Raw genomic sequence first — 22821 nt, 5'->3', positions numbered from 1 at the left:
AAAAAATCAAAAATTTCTTTACTACTAGATCAGGGAATTAAAAAAATAAGATTTCAGGATTTTTTTTTGTGTGTGTGCATTTGAAGCACACACACAAAAAATTTAATCAAATTCCAGATTCGGATGAATTTCTAATGCCTTAATCGCATTTTTAGAATCTCTGTAAACTATCACGAGGCCCGGCAAGCGCAGATTTTGTAGTAAAATCTCTCGTTATACGTAATTTTTTTGTGATTTCTATGTGCGATATTTTTTTGTCCGTGTGAATTCATGGAAAGAAATAAGTTTCCTGTCAAATCTAGACATTACTAACACTTACATTAGCTTCGGACAAGATATCCAAGAAAGAGGGCGCCGGTGAAAAGACGCCAAGCACTTAGCAGAAAACATTAACTTTCCCATTATGCTTGTTCTTTTTATTGCCCTTTTTCGAATTAAATCGATGCTGTTTTGTGCTTGGCCCAATAATATTAGATTTTAGCTCTGTGCTAGTTTTTGAGTTTGATACTTTTGCCCTAGAAGGATAAAATCTTAACCCTCTTTTTAGAAAAAAAAATTATATTTTCATCAAATGTTTAACGAATTTACTTTAAAAGAAATCAAATGGAAATAAAAAATAATAATAAATTTTTTAAATAATCTTGTATGTAAAATTGAATGTTCTTTTGTTTGAACGTTATACAATGCAACACTCCTTGATGGATTCGAATGTAATTTGGAGGACCAGAGCACTAGATCAAAATAAAGTTAAGGAGTCACGATGGAAATTTGGAAAGAAGCAGTTCTATTATATTTATCATGGTCGAAATTTTGCATATAAGGTCTTGTTCAAGCATTCAATTTTATCCCAGCAGGCCATTCGCGGCAGAATAGGGAATAAGCGATAGTTGTTTTTGAGTATTCTGCACAGATCCCATTTGATTATTGTACTCCACGTACAAAACTCCTGGAGAAAACACTAAGCAAAATTGCTGATGATTACTTTTCCAGTATCGCGGAAGCTTTACATACAGCACCGAACTGTGTCAATACATTTCACGCTGCTAAACACATCTGAGGTAACTAATGATTTCTCTTTATGAAATCCCCCTCAGGGGTTGAACTTCTATACCTGAGTACGGGAGTCCCAATCCTGAGGTTCCCAAAGATTCCCCACGGCCATCTGCTTAATCCTTCTATCTCAGGTGACTTACTTATTGAGGTCAATTCCCAAAAGACAATAATGAAATTGTCTTCATTCCTGTTACCGTTAGCGCACATTTAACTTTCACAGCAGTGTTATTTCGCGCAGTGAATTTTTTCATACACCTGTTAAGAAAATCCCCGCTTAAAAGTCAAGGATTGACTAATGTTTCTGTACAAAAAGAGGAACAAATTCTTGACTCTAAAGATTTCATGTTTATATTTTAGTATATTATTCATTTTTCCTTTCAATGAATATCATAATTAGTAGTGGATTACTTCGGTAGATGACACCTGTTTTCTTTTCAGGGATTGACGATCCTTCACATTTTATTGTAGGTCCTTTAAATTTCAACCACAGTTTTAATGTTATAATCAGAGCATAATACATCTCGTTTGAAATATCTCTGATAGATTGCAACGATGTTGAAGCCTACTGGAAATATGAAACATTCATGACCGAAAGCTTTTCTTAACGCTGTCAGGATGAAGAATTTGCCTCCATCATAAGAAAGGTGCATTTGACGCAGTTCCTTAAAACAAACCGTTAACAAATCCTTTAAGGATCAATTACATAAGTTTGAATTATTATTTTATTATGGAATTGGATTATATTTTATTTCAATATCTCATGGAATTGTTGAACCGCAACCGCAACTACTCGAGCCACGCAGTTCAATTTATTTATTGAAAGGGCTTATTCGTGAGAAAGTCTTGTTTGCATTGAATGATATTTTGACATTCTCATTGTGAACCCCAGCTGTTTTGGTGTTCAGGCTCAGCTGCTCTCCCGTCGGCGGAAGCTTCGTACCAAATATCGAATAATCAAAATGTTTCACTGACAAAATACTGATGATGCAGTAATTTATTCGGAAGAAGCGAGCCTATCTTCGCTAGGAACTCCCTACGAAAGAGAAAAACCGTCCACTACCTGCTTTGCTTATCATGAGATGTGGTTGGTAACTTTGTGTTTGTAATCGATTTTCTCTTGCTATTCCAAGTTTTCAGGAATCAATCAACAGTTAAGCGATTAATTAAATTTTGATTCCATTCGAGTCGTACTACCTGGAAATGAATTTGAGAAAAGAATTTATTACGTGATTTCATTGTTTTTAAAATAATGAATAATTAGTTAAAGACCCTTCCAATCGGAAACATTTCCGGACTTGTGACATGTTTTTCTAAATGGAAGTAAATTCAAGGCGCTTCTGCGAAAATATTCTCTTCATGTGAAATGACTGAAAGAAAGACGAATTCTGCTTTGCAAGATTGTTTTGGTTTCCATTCCATTTGCTCACCTGTGCAATTTGTTAAAGGCGATATACTTATTGAATTTTTCAGTAACCGCTTCCAGTCCCGATGAACCCAAAAGACGAAATTTTAAATACAGCCATCGGAAATCGATACTTTTTATAACCCCGAATCTGTTTAAAATTCATTAAAAGAATGGATACTTGACAGCGATCGAAAATCTTATCGGCAGAGCTAAAAAGAAAGAAAGCTCGTCTTGCGACCGAGCAGCAATGATTGGAGAATGCCCAAGTACGTGTTCTATCCAATAACTAATCTGCTAAAGAGAATGAAATTTTGGATCGTTTGATTTCAATATTTAATTTAATTTTACCACTTTTTCTCAATTTCACTTTAACTTCTTTCCTCCCTTTCTTCAATACTTATTTATAAAATGTTTAAATATTTGTTTCTTTTTTGCTGCTTCTATAGAATGAAAACTAAATAGTTTTCGCATTTTCTATAAAGTGTGTTTTATCTAAAGGCTCGGTACCTGCAAATCTAAAAATAAACAGGATTTTTTCCATCGCGTAGATTTTAATAATGGACTAAAAAGGAAACAGCTGATTATTTGTAGAAACAATGTACAGATTTTGAATCTAAGTCCCATAATGAAGGAAAAAAAAATGAGAGTTATGTTTCAGATTGCTAAGGAATCCACGGACTATCTCGCTATTTGCTCTCAAACTGAAAATGACAGGCTGTGCGCCTCATCCCACTCGACAGAGAGCAACGAAGCAAGTTCTTGACTCAAAAAGATCAGACAAGGACCAATGCATTGTATCAGTTTAAATTATAGATAATGTGCAAACTATACTTTTTTTATATAACCATTCATCTGTAAGAACTCGGCAAATAATTGAAACTGAACTCGAGTCACACATTTATAAAATAAAAAAAAAATAGATTAGATTTTTCTTCTCCTTTACCAAGAATCTACCTGTCATCCATTCAGCTTACAATGTGCACTATTTTTAGCAATAGAGCCAACAAAGTCATAGGCGAATAAAGTATAGCACTTTTCAAAAATTCTTGATCGGTCGACTAAGAATTCAATGCGATGGATGCCAACGACGTTAAGTTCGTAAATTTTCAGACATCTCATTTAAATGTCATTCAGTCAGCTTATAATTTGCGACATATGCAGCAGAATAAGCAAAAAGCTGGCAAGTGAATAAGGCGTCGCATTTTTATCGACTGTCTTTCGGTTAAGGTTTTATTATAGGTGATGAAAAAAAAAATTTCTACGAGTATTTCGATTACTTGCTAGTGGAATTATTAGGGAAATATTCTTTTATATTATAAATGAAGAGGAGTTGGTTCCCCTAGTTCAGAATTAAATGAATAATAACTTTAAAATTAATTGTCGTTTTATTCATCTCATTTTTACTTCCTCGATAACGAATTGGTAAATTTATTTTATTTTTTTCACTATGTTAATTCTCTAACTAAAATCTAGTTAATGATCCTACTAAATTTAACAAAACACTTGTGCAATATGCATGCTAAGAAGAGTTACTTTGTTGTAACCAAATTACGTGAATTCCTTATAAATCAGTGGAGTAAATAAATTGCATAATTGTAAATCAAGTTTATTTAAAAGTAAAATATCTTCTTTTTTGCAATCTAATTTATTGGGCCACATTTATTTCACTAATGAAATACTAACTAAAGATCGCAATGGATGACAAAAAGTAAATATTTGTTTTGTTGTGACTTTTTAATTACACTAAAAGAGTTTATCCAAGTATGCACTCAATTTGTTAAATAAATGACTGCTTAAGTTCTTCAGAATCTGCATCCATTGTTATAACTACAGTGGCTCCCAAAATTGAGTATACATCTTATACTCAATTTATACTCAACTCAGTGTCACCTTATACTCTTTCTTCTTTAATTCTATTCTTTTTGGTCTTAACATTCCTATTTATGGCTAATATTTATAAGAATGACAAAATATACATTAACAAAAGTATTAGGCTAAAAGACAAAACGGAGGAATCAATAACATTTTTATTACAGTGAATTTTATGTCTAAGTTGCAAATTCCAAAGTCACAAAATTGAGTATACACCTTATAAAATATGCGACTTGACTACCATTATTTATTTTCAAATGAATAAGTAAAATAGTTTTGTTATTTTAATTGGCAATCATTGATTTCCAAGCGAAAACAAACGTTTTGGTTATCATAATGAGCTCCAGAAATGAAACAAATGTTGAAATTCGAAAACTTATTATTCGATTGTCTGAAGATGGTAAATCTCTACAAGAAATTGCAAGGGAAATTCAACGCAGTTCAGGATGCGTTCAAAAAATTATCCAGAAATATAAAATGTATGGATAAATTGCTAATAAACTTGGAAGAGGAAGAAAAGAAATCCTCAGTGTCTCGACCAAGAGAAGTTATTCGAGAGGTAGCAAACAATCCTAAGGTGAGTGCTACAAAAATTGCTACATCTACTTCAAGAACAATTGGAAAGTATGTTTCTGCAGAAACAATTCGAAGAGTAAATTCGAAAAGCAAATTATAATGGTCGAGTAGCCAGAACAAAACCATTCATTTCCAAAGTAAATCGAGAGAAAAGAATTTCATTTGCTAAAAGTCATATTTCAAAGCCTCCTGACTTCTGGAATCAAGTAATATTCAGTGACGAAAGTAAGTTCAATGTTTTTGGTAGTGATGGTCGATGTTATGTTTGGGGAAAGCCCAATTCTGAACTTCTTCCTAAAAAACCAATCCTTCTGTCAAGCATGGAGGTGGTTCACTTCTTGTATGGGGCTGTATGTCTGCAAAAGGAGTGAGAAATTTAGTTTTCATTGATGGAATCATGGACAAAATTAAATATTTGGATATGTTGAAGAACAATTTAAAAAAAAGTGCCCAGAATTTAGGTTTAGGGTCAAGTTTTCTGTTTCAACAAAATAGTAACCCAAAACATACAGCTAAAATAGTTATGGTTATTGTATAATTGTAAAATGCAATTGCACCCCCTCCCCCCCATCAATCTCCAGATCTCAATACGATTGAAAATTTGGGGGCACAATTAGGAAAATCAGTTCAAAAATACGATATTAGGGGCAAGGAACACTTAAAAAGAGTATTACAAGAAGAATGGTCGAAAATATCCGGCGAAACAACTCAAAAATCTTGTCAACTTAATGCCACACCGTTTACAAGCTGTTCTAAGTGCAAAAGGATAGGCAACAAAATATTAATTTATCTTTTTCTCTTTTTGTTGACAGATTTTGCTAGATGTATACTCAATTTTGCGACTTTGGAATTTTTAACTTTGACATAAAAATTACCGTATTAAAAATGTTATTGATTCCTCCGTTTGGTCTTTTAGCCTAATACTTTTGTTAATGTATATTTTGTCGTTCTTATAAATATTAGCCATAAATAGGAATGTTAAGATCAAAAAGAATAAAATTAAAGAAGAAAGAGTATAGTGTATACTCAATTTTGGGAGCCACTGTATGTAATCGAGGAACGTATCCTTTTTATGTTTTTTTTCCTTCAATTATTATTCGAGGCAAAACGTTACATAGTTTCAGGTGCTTCTAAATTTTTAATAGACTTTGGATAAAGATGTCCTGATCAAACGATGATTAAAAGAATTATTCATAGAATATTTATATAAAACACATTAACCGCTTGACTTGCAAATTTAAATTACTTTCTAATTAGATGGTACATCTTTGCACATTTGGAACAATTATTTAAATCCCCAGAATAATACGGCATTTAAGGTAATGATGCGTTTTCAAGTAATTTTTTTCATATTTAATTATTTAATATTTTCACTTAATTGCAGATTTAAAATTAAAAATTTTGTTATTCGATGCACGCGTCATACTCCTCATTGTAATAAGGGGTTCAGAAAAACTGACGCGTGCAACTGAGGGGATAAAACTCATTTTTGGGGAGAAATAAGCTTGGAATAGCTTCGATTAGAAGTACTTAACCATAAAAACATGCGTCTAAAAATGCAGATATGGGAGTTCATATTCATGATTTAATTGTTGTTTTTTTTAATAAAATGTATTGTTTTTTGAAAACCTAAATATGCATTGAAAAATAAATACATGGGGAAATCTAATGTTTAAGTAGTCCATTTTTCACAAACACATTTTTCATATATATTGCATAAAATAGTAAGTTTGTACATATATTCACATAAAATTTTCTTCAAACTTCTTAAGAAACAACAATATCATTATATCTTTTCCGCATTCTATATTGTTCGTGTACGAACTATTGTAAATTTTTGCTGTGCACCCGCGCTTATTCACTTCGGATTCGAAATGCATCTGAATTCCTGCTCGTTGTTGCATTCCTTATTTAAAAATTGTTGTAGGTAGGAGACTACACTAAAAAATCTTCTAAAAGATTTTTGGCGGAAACATCGAATATTTTTATTTATTATTACGAATTTCTAAAAAGCTTTATAAAAGAAACTTTTTGAATTTAGTTTCTACTTTCATTTCATATAGCTTCCATGATAAGAGCTTATATTTGTTCATGCAGCATGCAACGTCATTCTGGAGCAATCTGTGTTTACGAAGCTTCAAGCTATTTGCTTCAATCTGGAACGAAAAATAACCATACTTTCTCTAAAATTCTCTATGCAATGAAATATCAAGAGTCTCATAAAAAATAGATTCAAATATTGACAATCTTTTGATAGTCAGTAAAAGAAACTCAGAACTTTTTTTCACAAATAGTTTTGCACCTTTTTAACAAGGAAAGAAAAGGCCAGTATCTGAATAAAAAAAGAAGCTTAATAATACTTAATTTTCTTTTTAATTAAATGTAAAAATTAATTATTGCGTTATTTTGAAGCCAAATTAGAGAAATGTGCTTCTCTCCCCCCCCCCCCATCGGCAAACCTATGCCGCCACCTCTAAAAAAAGCCTTTGCCATCTTTGGGATGCACGGTATACGGTCTGCTATCTTAATTTCTTTGAATATGTCAGGTTGTAGCATATAAACAAAAAAAAAGGGGGGGGGGGCAATCTCAAAATAAATTTAAAAATACCAACGAGAGTTGTCAATTCAGTCGTTTTCGAAGCCATGAGAAACAAAATTTCGATTGCTCGCACTCGAAGAAGTCGGTTTCGCTGCATAAAAGAAAGTCAATCGACACAGTTAAATTGCATTGCAAATTTAGAAAAACAGTTTTTAAAAAATGAAAAATGAAGTACACTTTTGAAATGATAAGTGGCATAGCTCAATCCCAACACAATGTCACACGAAATAATTATCAAAACAGAAAGAAAACAAAATCAAATTCAATTTAACAATGCAGTCGAGGAATCATGAATTGTAAACATTAAAATGAGATAATAAAATTAGAAATCTGAAATATTAAAATGGAATCGTAAAATATTATGTACAACATATATTGTTTTCACATCCAACAGATGGCGCTATTTTTTAAAAGCAATTTTACCTGTAACAGGTGTGATATTTATATAATAAGTACATAAAAGCATATTTGAATGCAATGTTTGTCAAATTTCAAACCAATCGGTGAAGAACTTTTGGAGATTTAAGATTTGGAATAAATGAATAGTTATATTTTTATTTATATTGATTATTTTAACGGATCGGTACTTAAAATAGGAAAACTAAATGAAAAAAAATAAGAGACTGACTAAAGCTATCTGGAATCTTATTCACTTTACAACCAAAGAAATATATAAAAATGTATTTGGAAAAAATTATAACATATGGGTCTGTTATTTGGTTTACTGGAAATAAATAAACATCAACACCTTCAAAACATATTCCGTTACTTGCTATAACTAAAGCCTACGGAAAGGCATCCACAGACGCATTTCAGATTCTCAGTGGTTGTCCCCTTGTTGATATAATTATTAAAAGAGAAAGGGAGGCGACTCAGTTAATTAGAGAAGCAAAGAATGTAGAATATCCAGACAATAAGCGTTACTTAGATCTATCCCACCGTAGAAAGTCATAAGAATTACTTGAAGTTACTATGTGGATGTTTTAGCGAATTGGGATGCGCGAGGATAGAACCTGGGACCTTGTGGCTAGCAGTCCAGTAACATAACCATTATGCAAAAGCAATTGATCGGGTAGCAGAGCTATTAACTGGATTATATGCTATTCACCACAATGTCATGGCTAAAGGTAATAGTATATATACAGATGGATAATAATGGGGGTCTGTGCATTTGTCTGGAACGAAAATGAACAAGAAAAAGAACCCAGAAAATTTAGATTGAATGACAGTGCAATTGTCTGTAAGACAGGATCACTAAAGCTGACCGTCTTATGAAAATTTCAACATCACCGTTCTATAAAAGCTGGTGACTGCAGATCACTTCATCGACCGTTTCAAAGAAGCCAATCATCTCCCAGAGTTTCTCAAGAGTGATTGGCCTAGATTATAAAATGTTGATTGTTCTAATACTGTAATATCGAAAACTTAATAAATCGGCCAGATTTGAACGTAGAATAAAACGTTTTTTTATTTACTTAAAAGGTGGAAAGTCAAGAATATTTTTCAGAATATGATTCCTTAGGTCCAAAGGACTGTTTAAAATTTTAACTTCATAATTTTTTGAAGTATATTTATAAACCGAAAAAAAATTATTATTGACAGCATTTATTTGCTTTTAAAAATAAAGTTAAAAACTGAATTTTAAGAAGAATCCACGAAAGTTTAGTTGAATAATTCTTTGAAGTATTAAAAATTATGAAAATTATTCTGTAGTGCACATAAAAGTTCAATGCCAAACATTTCTGCTTTCAGTTCGCATATTTTTTTTTTTTAAAAACATACTTGTATTCAGTAAAAAAGTCTTTATATTAATTGTAATTGCATCATTTCCACTTTAATTTAAAATTGAATTCTATGGGCTCTCATAGAAAATTAAAGAGAGGTGCGTTATACAATGAACAGAGCGGCTTAAGATAAGTATAAATGAATAATATGACTCTCAAAATTTGAAGCTTAAAAATATTTTGCTGAAAAACCTATTATGAGAACAAGTTACATAAAATATTACTTGTACATTTTAGCGACCATTATTACTGGCTAACCGGCTGGTCGCCAAAGGCGGCTAGTAAACTATAATCTCAACTAAATGCTTTCCATTTTAATAAGAAATAGCATAAAATAAATTCTTTTTTTCGCCTAAACATTTTTCAAATTTTTTTTTCTCTTCTTTTTCATTTTTTTGTACTTTGCGCTACAGCAAAATCCTCAAATATATTAAAGCTCTACATATTAAATGTATTAAAGCTTTACTCAAACGAATATTTAACTAAAATGAGCATATCAGAAATCAAAACAATTTTTATCTCCGCCTTCTAATAAAACAAAACGTATTCGAATTATGTACAATATTCAGCGCATTACATTGAAAAGAAATTCAAAAGATTCATAAAAATAAAAATCAGTGATGAATTTCGTAATAAATGTTCGAATAATCGAATTCCAGATTCCGAGAATATCAGGGATTCCGAGTGATGCCGGGGATTAATTATCAGTTCATTATACAGTAGACTCCCGATTATCCGCGCCTGCCGCACAAAGTTTTTTTTTTTTTTTTTACTGATTTTTTCAAAAAGATGCAGTTTTACAGTTATACTTTTGTAATTACATAATACATTACAGTATTAAAACAGTACATATGTATTCATTTTTCTGTGTATCCTTGACGCCTCTCGTAAATACAAAGTACTTTTCTATTTTCATTAACAAAATGCATTTTAGGTTAGTTTTGAGTGATATACTAAAATATTAAGCGTTAGTTAAACATTTCCTGCTGTTTATTTTACGTTTTATTGTACATAAAACGATTTTTCAAAGTTGGAATGACTGTTTTCTCTTTTGCTATACCCGTTTTTAGCTTTTTTCGGATTATCCGCGGCGGCCGCGCCACCCAATTCCGCGGAGTGTACTGTATATTCGCATCATTTCCTAAAACTAGCTTAGAATCTCTCAACAGATGGCAGCACGCAACAAATAATTTTTTCCCCCATCCTCCCACTTCAAGAAGGGGAACTGTGACCGCAGGTTTGTTTCATTTGAAAGAAGAAAATAGCGCAAAAGATCAGATAAATTGATTCAATTCTGTTTTCGTTTTTCCGTGAACTGCTGATTCTCAAGTGTTTTAACGAAAGTATTGTTCTATCATAACAATTCATGACTATGATTAAGAAATTTTTTAAATGCGTGTTCGCTGCACAATGATGACTCTGGATTTTAAGTAGGACTTCTCTTATTCAGCACAAATGTCCACACCGGTTCATTCTTTTCTGCCAAGGTACGCATAGGCGGCAGCAGAGGTTCGCCGAAGATGGGACAAATTCAAATCTGACAGGGGGCAAGCAAAATTCCTTTAGTTTGGCTTCAAAATAACTCATAGTAATTAATTTTACATATAATTAAAGAAAATTAAGTACTGTTTAGCTTTTCAGATACTGATCCTTTCTCCCATTGTTAAAAATTTGCAAAGGTATTCGAAAAAATTGTTCTGGGTTTCTTCTACTGACCGTCAAAAAATTGTCAATGTTTGGGTCTATTTTTTATGAGACATTTGAGATTTAAGTGTACTTAGCTCGAATTCTAAAAGAATATAATTATATTTCGTTCTAGATTGTAGTATACTGATAGAAAAACGGTTGCAATACTAAATTACCTAAATTTGTTGCAGCATGATCATGGGAGTATTTTAATGAAGTTGAATGAGGAATCCGTTTTTAACTGCTTTAAATATGGTTGGAATTTAACACACTTCTTAATCTTCTGGCTCTTTTTTTAACACTTGTAAAATATTTCAGTTACAACAAAGATGGATTACTCGAACAGCACTACAGTGATTTATAAAGTAACGTAAGCAAAATAGTACTTTATCAAATTTCAGAGTTCCCTTCGTTTCAAGACAGAGCTTTTGATGAAATAATTTCTCATGGATTTTTTGTTTTCTTCACCCCCACTTCTAATGTAACTACCCGATTTCGAGATGCATCACACTACTGTGTCTTTTGACGCAATCGATGTCAAAGCATTCTTGGGGAGAAGAACGCATTCAACTTTGTATCATTTGTGCTTGGATGATATGCAATGAACAAATGCATGCTGTTATAATGGAAGCTATATAAAATGAACGTAGAAACTAAATTAAAATGGTTTTATAAAAGAAATATTTTAGAAATACTGAACAATTAATAAAAAAATATTCGATATTTTTGCAAAAAAAAATTGATTTTTTTTTAATGTCGTCACCTACTTCAAAGAATTTCGAAATAAAGATTGTCACAACGACCGGGAATTCAGACGTGTTTCGAGTTTGAGGCGAATCAGCTGGTGTGCACAAATGAAATTCATTCGGACATCATTCGGACACGGACAAAATAGAATGTGGGAAACCTACGATGATGTTATGGTTTCTTAAGAAGGGCGGAGAAAATATTTTGTAAATATATGCACAAGCTTATTTTTTTTATGTAATGCTTATTAAATTATGAGAATTATACAAATTAAACATTAAATTCTCCATTTTAAGTCTAAATATATCAATACATGTGCAGATTTAGATTTAAAAACCAATACATTTTATTCAAAAACAAATAAATCTTGCTCGACTTTTTGACCCGAGTTCTTATCGTTAAATACTTTCCAACCCGAAGCTATTGTACGCTCCTGTTTTATCCTCACTTGCATACACTGGCTTTTCTTAACCATTTCATACACAATGATGAGACTGACTCGTCCATCGAATCACTGAATTTTTAATTTTAAACTTGGAATTAAGTAATTGAAAATGCAAAAACCACTTGAAATAAAGAGAAAAAGACCCACTTCAATAGTTCTAATACCCTTATAGTGTTCAATGAATTATTAATAATGATCCCAAGTCAGAAGTGTCATCTAATTGAGAAGTTCAGTAAATTTGTATGTCAAGAGGTTAATATTATATATGAATATTCTATGAATAATTGTTTTATCATTACACTTTTATCTAAAGACTATTAAAAATTTAGAAAAAATGATAAAATTTTTACCGTTAGGAGCAATTGAAAGAAAAATTATGTTCCAATAGAGTCTGAAAAATGTAATTAAAAATTAATTTTTTTATCAAGTTTAGTGCATATTTAATAAATTCTTTTAGTGCAAAAAAAAAAAAAACCCTACTCTATCACATACAATTATTTTTTGTGGTCAATTGCAATCAGTAGTATTTCATTAGTGAAATAATTGTAGCCTAATAAATTAGATTGCAAAAAGAAGATATTTTAATGTTAAATAAACTTGATTTACAATTATACACTTTATTTACTCCGCTGATTTATAGGGGATTCACATAATTTGGCAACATCAAAGTAAATTTTCTTAGCATGCATATTGCATAAGAGTGTTGAGAGAAAAGAGGTGTTTTATTAAATTTATTTTAATCATTAACCAGATTTTAGGCAGAGATTTCTCATAATGGAATAAGTGAAATAACTTACAACTTCATTTCTGATGAAGTAAAAACTGGATGAATAAAATGACTATTCTTTTCCGAATTATACATAACCCTATTCATGTATAATATAAGAGTTTTAATTTCCTTAATAATTCAACTGACAAGTATCAAAATAGAGGATGCAAACATTTTTTTTTCTCATAAACCTTGATACCATCTTAGCAGAAAGATAAAGACCAGCAGACAAAAATGCGATATCTTATTCATTTACCAGTTTGTTGATTATTCTGCTAAATATAGTGGAAATTATGAGTAGAATGAACGACATTTGAATCACATGTCTGAAAATCCGTGGACTTAACGTCGTCGACAACCATCGTATTGAGTTCTTAGTTGGCCGACGAATAATTGTCTGGAAAATGCGATATCTTATTCACCAGCCACCTTGTCGGTTATACTTTTAAAAGCAGAACAGATTATAAACTGAATGAATGACATTTGATTTAAAGTCGCAAGTCAAATAATATTAATTGAATGACCAACTACATTTGTTAGTCTTAGCGTCATCGATATCCGACCAAAACTTATCGGCGAAATGCGACAGGTTATTGACGTGCCACCTTATTTTGCCAAATGTAGTAAAAGCCTCTAAAACCGTTTTTAGGAAATTTCGATTGTTAACAGTATATTAAATTTTAAGATGGTTTTTAGATTACCATATTCGTTAATGTCCAGCTCTCTATAACCGTCCTGAAGTGGTGAAAAACTTTTGCTGACGAAACTCTCACTCTCTCAACGGCCCGGTGGGGGGGAAGCAAGCCTTTGCCGACAGGGGGCCAATTGCCCTCAGTTCCCCCTTCTGTTTCCGCCTTTGAGGATATGACAAAGAAAAACAACAGTTCGATCTTTTACAGCGAGAATTAAACTCACGACATGTGTCGCACTCATACTCTAGAATACACACTCCAAAAAAAAATCTTCATACCTGTCCGTTCAAAACTCCCCTATGTTGCTCGCTACCCTCAAGTCTGCAATATATCGGCAAGAAAACACTTGCCCTTGAAGTACTATTATATGCTTTTATTAGAGTACTAAAGGGAAGATTGTTTGATTTCGAATTCTATTTATAACTGGAATGCGTAAAAATTTATTTGACTGAAAGGATAATCAAAACTGGACGGAGAGGAGATCTGCTTCCGTTATTTAAAAAAGCAAGCTGCTTTTTTTCCCCTTTTTATTCAAAAGCGTATGGCACTTTTGTCCCTTAAGTAAATGACATTTATGGTATATTAGCCGTTATATCTACCTCTTCGCCTGCATCTATTTGTTTTATAAGAAGGAAAAGCAAAATACATATACTTGTAAATCGTACAGCTTATAGATGTTAATAAAAAATTAAGATATTGTAAAAATAATATTTATAAGATTATTTGTTAAGAAATTATGGCAGAAAATTCTAAAATTTTTCAAGCCATTTCACTCAAAGGTGCTTAAAAGCTTAGACACGTCTTGTCCTGTGGTTCATAGAACAAAAAAAATTGCGGTAACGTTAAAAGTAAACATCAGGTTGAATGATCCATATTCGTGAAAATATAAAGTTCTTTGTCAAAAGGAAAGAGAGAATCGAACTTTTTAAAGTTTTAATTTCAGCTTAGTTTATTTAAGGTTCCTGTTTCTGCTGTAAAATTAGTTAGCAACAGATGTGCGTCTTTTGAGGCACCTTCATTGACCTTCGAGAAATGACTTCAAACATCCATCGCCAAAAACTGGAAAACTCAATTAAAATTGATTGGATAACATGAATTGATTCATTATTCCTTATTATTAATTTTTTTAAAATTTAAGTATTTTGAGTTGTACGCTATTGCAATCGTTTAAAACAAAACGGATTTAACGTGGTAAGAAAATTTTCCTCAAAAATTGTGAATTGTGAATAATTATTTTGGGAATTGTGTCTAAAGGGAGAAATTTGGAACATACATTTGTGATGTTGTTGAAATAAAATAATTATAGAAAAGTTTTAATTATTTAATATAAAAATTTAAAAATAAAATATCGTGGGTAACAACAACAACAAAAAAAAAAAAGAAAAGGAAGACCTGAGTTAAGAAATAGCTTCACCTAATTTAAATATAAAACTACAGCTCTTAAGAGAAATGAACTTTTAATAGATAAATAAAAGAATAATAATGACAGATAAATAAAAATTTGAAATTCCGGACTTTCCCTGCTAACTTAGAAAGTCTGTTAGGAAGTCAAAGCTATTTTTGTGGTGAAAGAAACACTCGTCTCCGATTTTTTTAAGACATTTCATGTTTGCTCAACGGATTATTTGCGTCGATACAGAAAGCTGCTAACCTGCTGATGTGTTCCGATTAATCCTGTATAAATATTTAATAATTAAAATCTGATCATGGCATAGTAGACGTTATAAGGATATTATTCTTTTGAATTCGATTTTAAAAAATAAAACGTTTCTTTTTTCTTTCTTTTTTTTTTAACTTTTATAGTATGTATTTGCGATTTGAATAAAAATGATAGTACAACGAGAATTATTTTATCCAAAACCAAAAAAAAATCCGTAGTTTTCTTTTCTGCTTCTTCTTCTTCTTCTTTTTTTTTTTTTTTTCAAATCTCAAAATACCATCATTGTTCTGGGTCACTTTAAAGCCGCGTTCCTACGACCTGTCCACCTGCAGGCGAGGCACGCTTCCCCCCCCCCTGAACCTTGCTTGCGGTTTTCTAGGATTCTTTGATGCCTGTCTAATTTACTGATAAATTGTGGGTAAACTGGACAAACATCAAAGCATCCCAGAAAACCGCAATAGAGGAAAAACAGGGGAAAGCGTGCCTCGTCTCAGGCGGACAGGTCGTTAGAACGGGGCATAAGAAGCATAATCTTTTTCTCACATGAGTGTCTTTCTGTTTCAGAGCAAGGCTGCCCGGATTTGAACAATAGCAACAAGTTCCCGATGTGCCGCGTCTGCGGAGACAAGGCCTCTGGATACCACTATGGCGTCACCTCCTGCGAAGGCTGCAAGGTCAGTTTTCCAATTTGTCCTTCTCGAGTAAGCTGAACCTAATTACATGCATGCAGATTCCACTTGATCGCTTATCGCTTATTACTACACACGCTATTACTACGTCAGGCTTCCCAGCAGGTAGAAAGTCATATTTAAACAATTTGTCAATTAAGTCCATTCGATCTTTGCTGGCGGATCCATCTCGCAGGAACTGTCTGTGAGGTGATTCTCAATTGTGGTATCTGCCAAAGATCAAGATTAGAGTCTCTCAGGCTCTGTTTGTCGAATATGTAAAGCTAATTGTCCAACACTATGACTGACTTCCAGCGGTATGCAATTCGTGTTAAAGAGGCACCAATAAAATATCCATCCAAGATTTCAAATGAATATCTACACTTACGCACCAAACGATAGTAATCATCGCAAATAATGCTATAAATATTCATAAACATCTATTCCTGGGGATATTTCCCAGTTTAAAGCAACTCAATAATTGCCCAGAGTACCTTTCAACTCGCTTTTCTGTTCCAATGTAATCTCCTCCATCTATTCACCGACGCGATGGCTTTTTCGCGAACCTTCTTGCTGATGTTTCTTCTCTCTCTTATAATGAATCAAATTCCGAGGTTGATTCCAACTTTTAGAAAGGGAAATCCAGACACTCAAATATGGAAAATTGCTTTCCGCCATAGAAAACTTTGATTTTTAATTGAAGTATCATTTGATTTTGACTCCTGTTCGTTACAGAATCCTACGAGTATCGCGTTTGGCCGATTTCACTAAGCAATGAATAACAGCGCTTTTACGGAATTCTTTATTAGGTCTTTTTTTTATGCTATTTCCAATATTGATTTTCGAACTATTTTTTGTACGTTATTTTAATTACAATGCTTCAAAAAATCCCCCTATTCTTCATTTCGCCCTCCACTTCATTCGGTAACGTCGAAATCAGCAGACACATTCGCAAAAGCGCGAAGAGTTTCCGTATCTGGAAATAGACACCATTCATTTTTGCCCATCAGTTTACAGGAATAAGATGCATTTTCAGTGAAAAAGTATAACTATTGTAATTAGTGAGAAAAACCAGTTTGAAATATTTTAACTGTTCTGTTTAATTAAGGTATACACACATTACAAAATATTTAAAATTAATATTGCAAAGTTAAAAAGTATTTACAAAGAGTATCAGAATTTTAAAATTTCCGAATTTTAATTTCGGTTAATCGAATTTTTAAATTTTCCGAATGCGATTTGGCCCTTGCCGATATGTTACTTTTTGAATTAGATGTAGATTTCATTGCTGCATTGTCGGCGTTGCAAAATGTGACAGAGATAGATAACTAAATGTCATGGGCATTCGCATAAATCAAAACAAGCGAATTTCCTTCACTGAACAATAAGACGCATGTTCTGCTCCATTCGAAAAATATGCATCATAAGAATTGGCTGAAGAAATCCCTCCCCCGCACCATCTCCCATACGCTTTTTGAAGCATCAGTTCAAATTTTCTTTTGCCAATAAGGATTTTACTCCAGCTTATTGCTTTTTCGTTTTCAAGAAGTGAATATTCACAATGCCCACAAAATGCTAATTCACTATAGACAGCGACTGGACGCTGTCGAAAAAAGTGCAAGTGCGAACTCAAGGTGCGACGGATTGACGCTGTGGCAGCTCGCCATGAAAGGTGCTGTTCTTCATTATACACCATTTATTAGCCTTTTGACTTGCTGAAGATTATTTTTAATGATGAAATTCCTAATTTTTGATTGATTTTAATTAACGCTCCATTAGTGGCGTTTCCCCTCCCCTACAAATAAATAAAGTCGAGCTGTATCCCTCAGAGGCACCAGAATATATTGTTAAAATATAAATAATATAGCTTAGTAACAGAATAATATATAAATACAATTTAAAGGAGACACAAACAAAATCGTAGTAAGTGTTTTTCTAAAACAAACCAGGAAGATAGCAAAAAAGAACTTTTTCTCAGACATAGCATCATCTACTTACTGAAAAAAGAAGTAATCACGTATCTGTCAAATAAGGTGCGACCAACGGAATGTTAAAAATTTATTTATAAAATAAGCTCTCATTTTTTAAAATTATTATTTGTTCTCATTCAGGAAAGTAAGGAAATTCATGAAATGTAATGTTAAGGCAGGTTCATATATGAGGATAAGGATAATATTGCAAGTTCAATCGCAATAAAAACTACTTAAAAGTAAAATATGTTTTTATTTTGAGCAAAAAGATGAATAACTTTTCCCTGATGCCTGCGAAATAATAGGAAAATGCAGAGAGACAAAATTCTCTTCATTAGATTTCGTCCGGAATTGAATGCAAAAGCTTCTCTCTGGTGATCGCGCCGAATGTCATTGCTCCAACTGGTTCGTTTTTGGATTATACACAACATTTAAGTGTTCTTGCGACACCGGGAGTTTCACAAAATATCGAACATTTTGACAATTTCAATCATTTATTTAATGCCGCAAGAAGTGTTTTTGGTCTATAGTTGTGCTGTGGTGCCCTTTAGTGAAAATGCTCCAAGAAGTAGAATTCAAACTTTCCACGCTCGGCTCTGATTTATCAATGCAAACACACGTGAAATTTGATTTTTTGTAAATTTGTGTTCTTTGAAGCTATATTCTAAGTTTAAGTCAGAATTTTTTTGTCACGGCCTAAAACAGCTCCTTTCAAAAATTTTAACATTTCGTAAGAAAAAACTATAGGAAAAGAATAAATTTAAATAGAAAAATAAATCAAATGTATCTAGAATATTTTTGGTATCAATTTTTAATTGAATATATATATATATATATATATTGTGGGACATCCTGCATATATATATATATATATATATGCAGGATGTCCCACGAGGTATACAGTGACTAATATTTACAAAGTCGAACAGAACACGTCAAGACGAGAGTTTTGATATGCAATATGTGGGGTTCTTGAATGTAGCGTCACAATCTAATTACACGAAGAAAGTTAATTACGAATCTGACAGTTTGTATTCCAAGTTACGATGCTTACGACGATTGCACAACATGGAAGCTACCCGAATTGACTATGCAGATTTGAGGCAAGTAATGAGAGGAAAAGCGTGCAAGTGAATATGCAAATTCCCGCCGCTGCATATAATGATAGAAAACAGAGTTTGAAAATGCGTCGCACGTTTCTCGCTAAGAAATTATTGTGTGCTGTATATAATCGTTGTGGTTCTGAAATGAGCAAATATTCGATTGAGTATCGTGTTTTCATGGTGCTGACTTATCATGAATTGCAATCACCAGCCGCTGTTGTGAAAAATTCGGTAATTACCACAACATAAAAGACACGACAATCAAAAGAGCATACGAAAGACTTCGTGTTGGACAATGTGCAATGGGAGAAAACCTGATACGTGTGTGCAAGAATGGAAGTTAATGTTCAGAAAGTGAAAAAATTGCGCGAAGCAAGTCCATCCACTTCGGTACGACATGTGGCACGACAACTCGGCACGTCCAAAAGCACGGTGCATCGGACAGTGAGGAAGGATGCGGCTCTCTTCCCTTATAAGATTCAAATCAATCATCCACTGACCGATTTAAGGAGGTTTGATTTTGCAAACACGGTGATTAATAAGGTTGAATGCGGCGAAATTGATTTTAATCGGATTTGGTTCAGTGACGAGGCGCATTTCTATCTACTCGTGGGTCTTTTTTTTTTTTTTTTTTTTTTTTTTTATGGGGACTGTGTATCTCACAATAAACCTCAAGACTGGGCGACTTAAATTGAAACAGAGGTCAAAGAAATTGGAACAGATGTTTTACAGAAAACAATTGCGAACTTCGATTCCAGACTTAGCCCTGTCATTTATTCGAACTGTTGACACTTCGAAAATTGGTTGTATTGAAAGTTCTCAATAAACATTGATTTTCTCATTTCTTGAAGTTTTCATAACACAACCTTCACATCTTAATTAGACTATGAAGCTATATTCGGGGACATCAAAATACTCGTCTTAATGTGTTCTATCCGAATCTCTAAACATTAGACCTGCGTACCTTTTGGGGCACCCTGTATATATATATATATATATATATATATATATATATATATATATATATATATATATATATATGCTTTGCTCGAGGCATAAAAAGTTGATCAGTTAGTGGGTACTTATTTGAAAATGATAGAAATAAGCAGGCGGAACAAATTCAACGCAAGTTACGGACACAATGAAAATATTATAAGAGTTACTGACACTAATTTTGAAAGGGGCCATGGTGAGAAAGATTAATTCATGTTTTTAATATTAGAAAAAAGTGTTATTTCTTCAGATTCTTAAAAATGACCCAAATATTTTAAAATTTCTAGAATTTATTATTCAAAAGATTCTATTTAAAACGACACCTGGTTCATTCAAAGGTTTTTAAACGAGTTCTTCGATAATTCGAATTTTTCCTTCGTCCCCTTGTTTTTTTTTTATTACAATTATTTTGATATATTTTTCATAACTCGAAGATACTTTGGCTAACTTACCATATAAATCAAAAATCGTATTCACTGCTTAATATTTAAATAATATGTAGATTGCGTTATAACTTCGGTGATCAGAAGACAATAGATTTTAAATCCTTTAATTCATTCAAAAAATGCTATAAAGTTTTAGAACAAAAATTCTAAAATTGGTAATGTAGTTTCTGTCAAGTTACAAATCTTTTCATTTCATTAAAAAATTTTCTGTTATCACCTATTTATTTTAATATTTAATGGCGTATGGCAGTCCGTTTTTTTTTTTTTTTTTTTTTTTTGCGTATTGTTCCTACGTTTTGTGCTTTTCCAAGAATTTCGACTTTCTCAAGAATTTGCAAACAATGGTCAATAATTTATGAAATAAGAATTTCCAAGGAGTTTGAAATTGCCTTGTAACTGGAGTGGATATCATTTTTATCGATTTTTATGCTATGAAGCAAAATCTCAAAATGATTTTGATTTTTGAGTAAACTCTGCTTAAAATTTAAACATTTCCAATAAGAGGTTTGATTCAACTTTAAGCAGAACATTCTTATTTTTGAGGAAAATAAGAATATTTATAAGGATTCTTGAATTAAAAATTCTTCTAAATTCTTAAGATAGATATGTAGACACTTTATAGATAGATGTTCTAAAATTTTCTTTCAAAATGCAAAATATTTTACCTTCTACTTTAAAAATTATTCGTCATCGAAGACTATCATCGAGTCGCACATAGGTTTTTTAATTCTGTTTATTTCTTACACAAATGCATGGAGGGCAAATATAGACGTAAATTATATTACGTATAAATAATGCGTATATTATGGCATTAAAACTGAATGCCCCAATTTCATAGGTGCACTCCTCGCATTGTTTGACAACGGATTCAAAAACCCTCCATGCTTTTGCGCATGCATTAGGATGGGCAAAATAGGGGTGAGAGGAAAAAGGAAAAGAGATGTTTACATTTAATAATGAAGTAAATTTCGGAAATAGCGCACATCCTTCCGTTTGTCACCCTTTCGTGAGATAGAACCGTTGAAAAGTGGTCGTCTTAGAATGCTGAAACGAACAGAACATGCAGAGGTACTATAAACAAATTTCGAATGCACTCCTCACAAATTTTTGTTACAAGAAAAAATCGCATGGGGTAAGATCTGAGGATCGGGGTGGCCAAGCAAGAGTGCATTATTTGCTATAGATACGCGGCCAATCGACAGTTATTAACTTGTTATTGCCCTTCAGTCATAAAATGCAGTGGTGCATCATCCATCATCCTGCTGCAGAATAAAGCTAGGCATATCCTCTTGTAGCTATGACATAAGTCATAATTTAAGTATATAGATATGCACTACACTCGTCACCGTGGTTTCAAAAAAAAAAAAAAAACCGATCCGTTGTTCTTTTTACGTGATATTAAACAAAGCACATTAACCTTCGGGGAATCGCGTTGGCATTGCAAAGTAGGGATGATGCATATTTTACGAGCGGTTATTACGTAACTAATATCAAAAAGTCGCAAATACCAGTGATCAATACTTTTCAAAGAGGAATGTGATTCAAATCCTTGATACGATCTTATTATTTCGATTACAGGTCTTGGATCACTAATAATTCAAGAAAGTAATAATCGATACGATCTGTCCAATGGAAGCTCTGGAACAAAGCAGAAAAGGAGAAATCTGTGAATGGGTTGAAAAGTGAACGGACTGGTTATTCTTGGAATTATCGTATCATTGAATTGCATATCACTGAAATTTATCGGAGCGGTGACTTCACTGGAAAGTGTGAAGTCCCCCTCCACTTCATGGGAGTGACCTTGACTTTCCGATATTCGCATTTGACGATGCACTATTCCATAAAAATTATTTTTAATTGCTTGTGACATGACTTTTATTGTGTATATTTCGTTTACTGCTGGCGCCATCTATTGGTAGAATATAGAACTAAAGTAAACATTTTAAAGAAATGACATATATATGTAATTCAAATTTTTCAGAAAATGATTTACTCCAATAAAGAAATTAAATAAATAGTTTTGAAAAAAAATCAAATTTAAGAAGTATGCTGAAATAGATAAATAAATTCATTCACACGGTACTTAAATTAGTAAATTAGTGAATTAATTATAATTAACAAATTTTACATTTAATACTAAGTAGTAATTTTTAATTAATAATATGATTGAAATAACAGATATTTGGAACGCATATTTAAAAATAATAATAGAAAAATGATTCAAAAAATCATGGCTTATGCATCTCTACTGCAAAGTTGCATGTGGATATTCAAGGCCCCAAATTCTCACATTATATTTATTTACTAATCCAAATATGTGCGAATTTGATTCATCACCGAATAGTAACTTTTT

General features: G+C 32.3%; 1 protein-coding gene across 1 annotated transcript in view; it reads left to right on the top strand.

The window, feature by feature from the left end:
* LOC129980332 (ecdysone-induced protein 78C-like) overlaps nucleotides 1–22821 on the top strand; it is a 58997-nt gene that overhangs the window by 4437 nt on the left and 31739 nt on the right. The window contains exon 2 of the mRNA XM_056090790.1: nucleotides 15853–15962. Within this exon, the coding sequence (XP_055946765.1) occupies nucleotides 15853–15962 (110 nt within the window). The remainder of the gene's footprint in view (nucleotides 1–15852; nucleotides 15963–22821) is intronic.

This window comes from Argiope bruennichi, chromosome 1 (genome assembly GCF_947563725.1).
Source record: "Argiope bruennichi chromosome 1, qqArgBrue1.1, whole genome shotgun sequence".
Lineage (NCBI taxonomy): Eukaryota > Metazoa > Arthropoda > Arachnida > Araneae > Araneidae > Argiope > Argiope bruennichi.
This window is presented reverse-complemented; position numbering and strand designations above follow the sequence as displayed.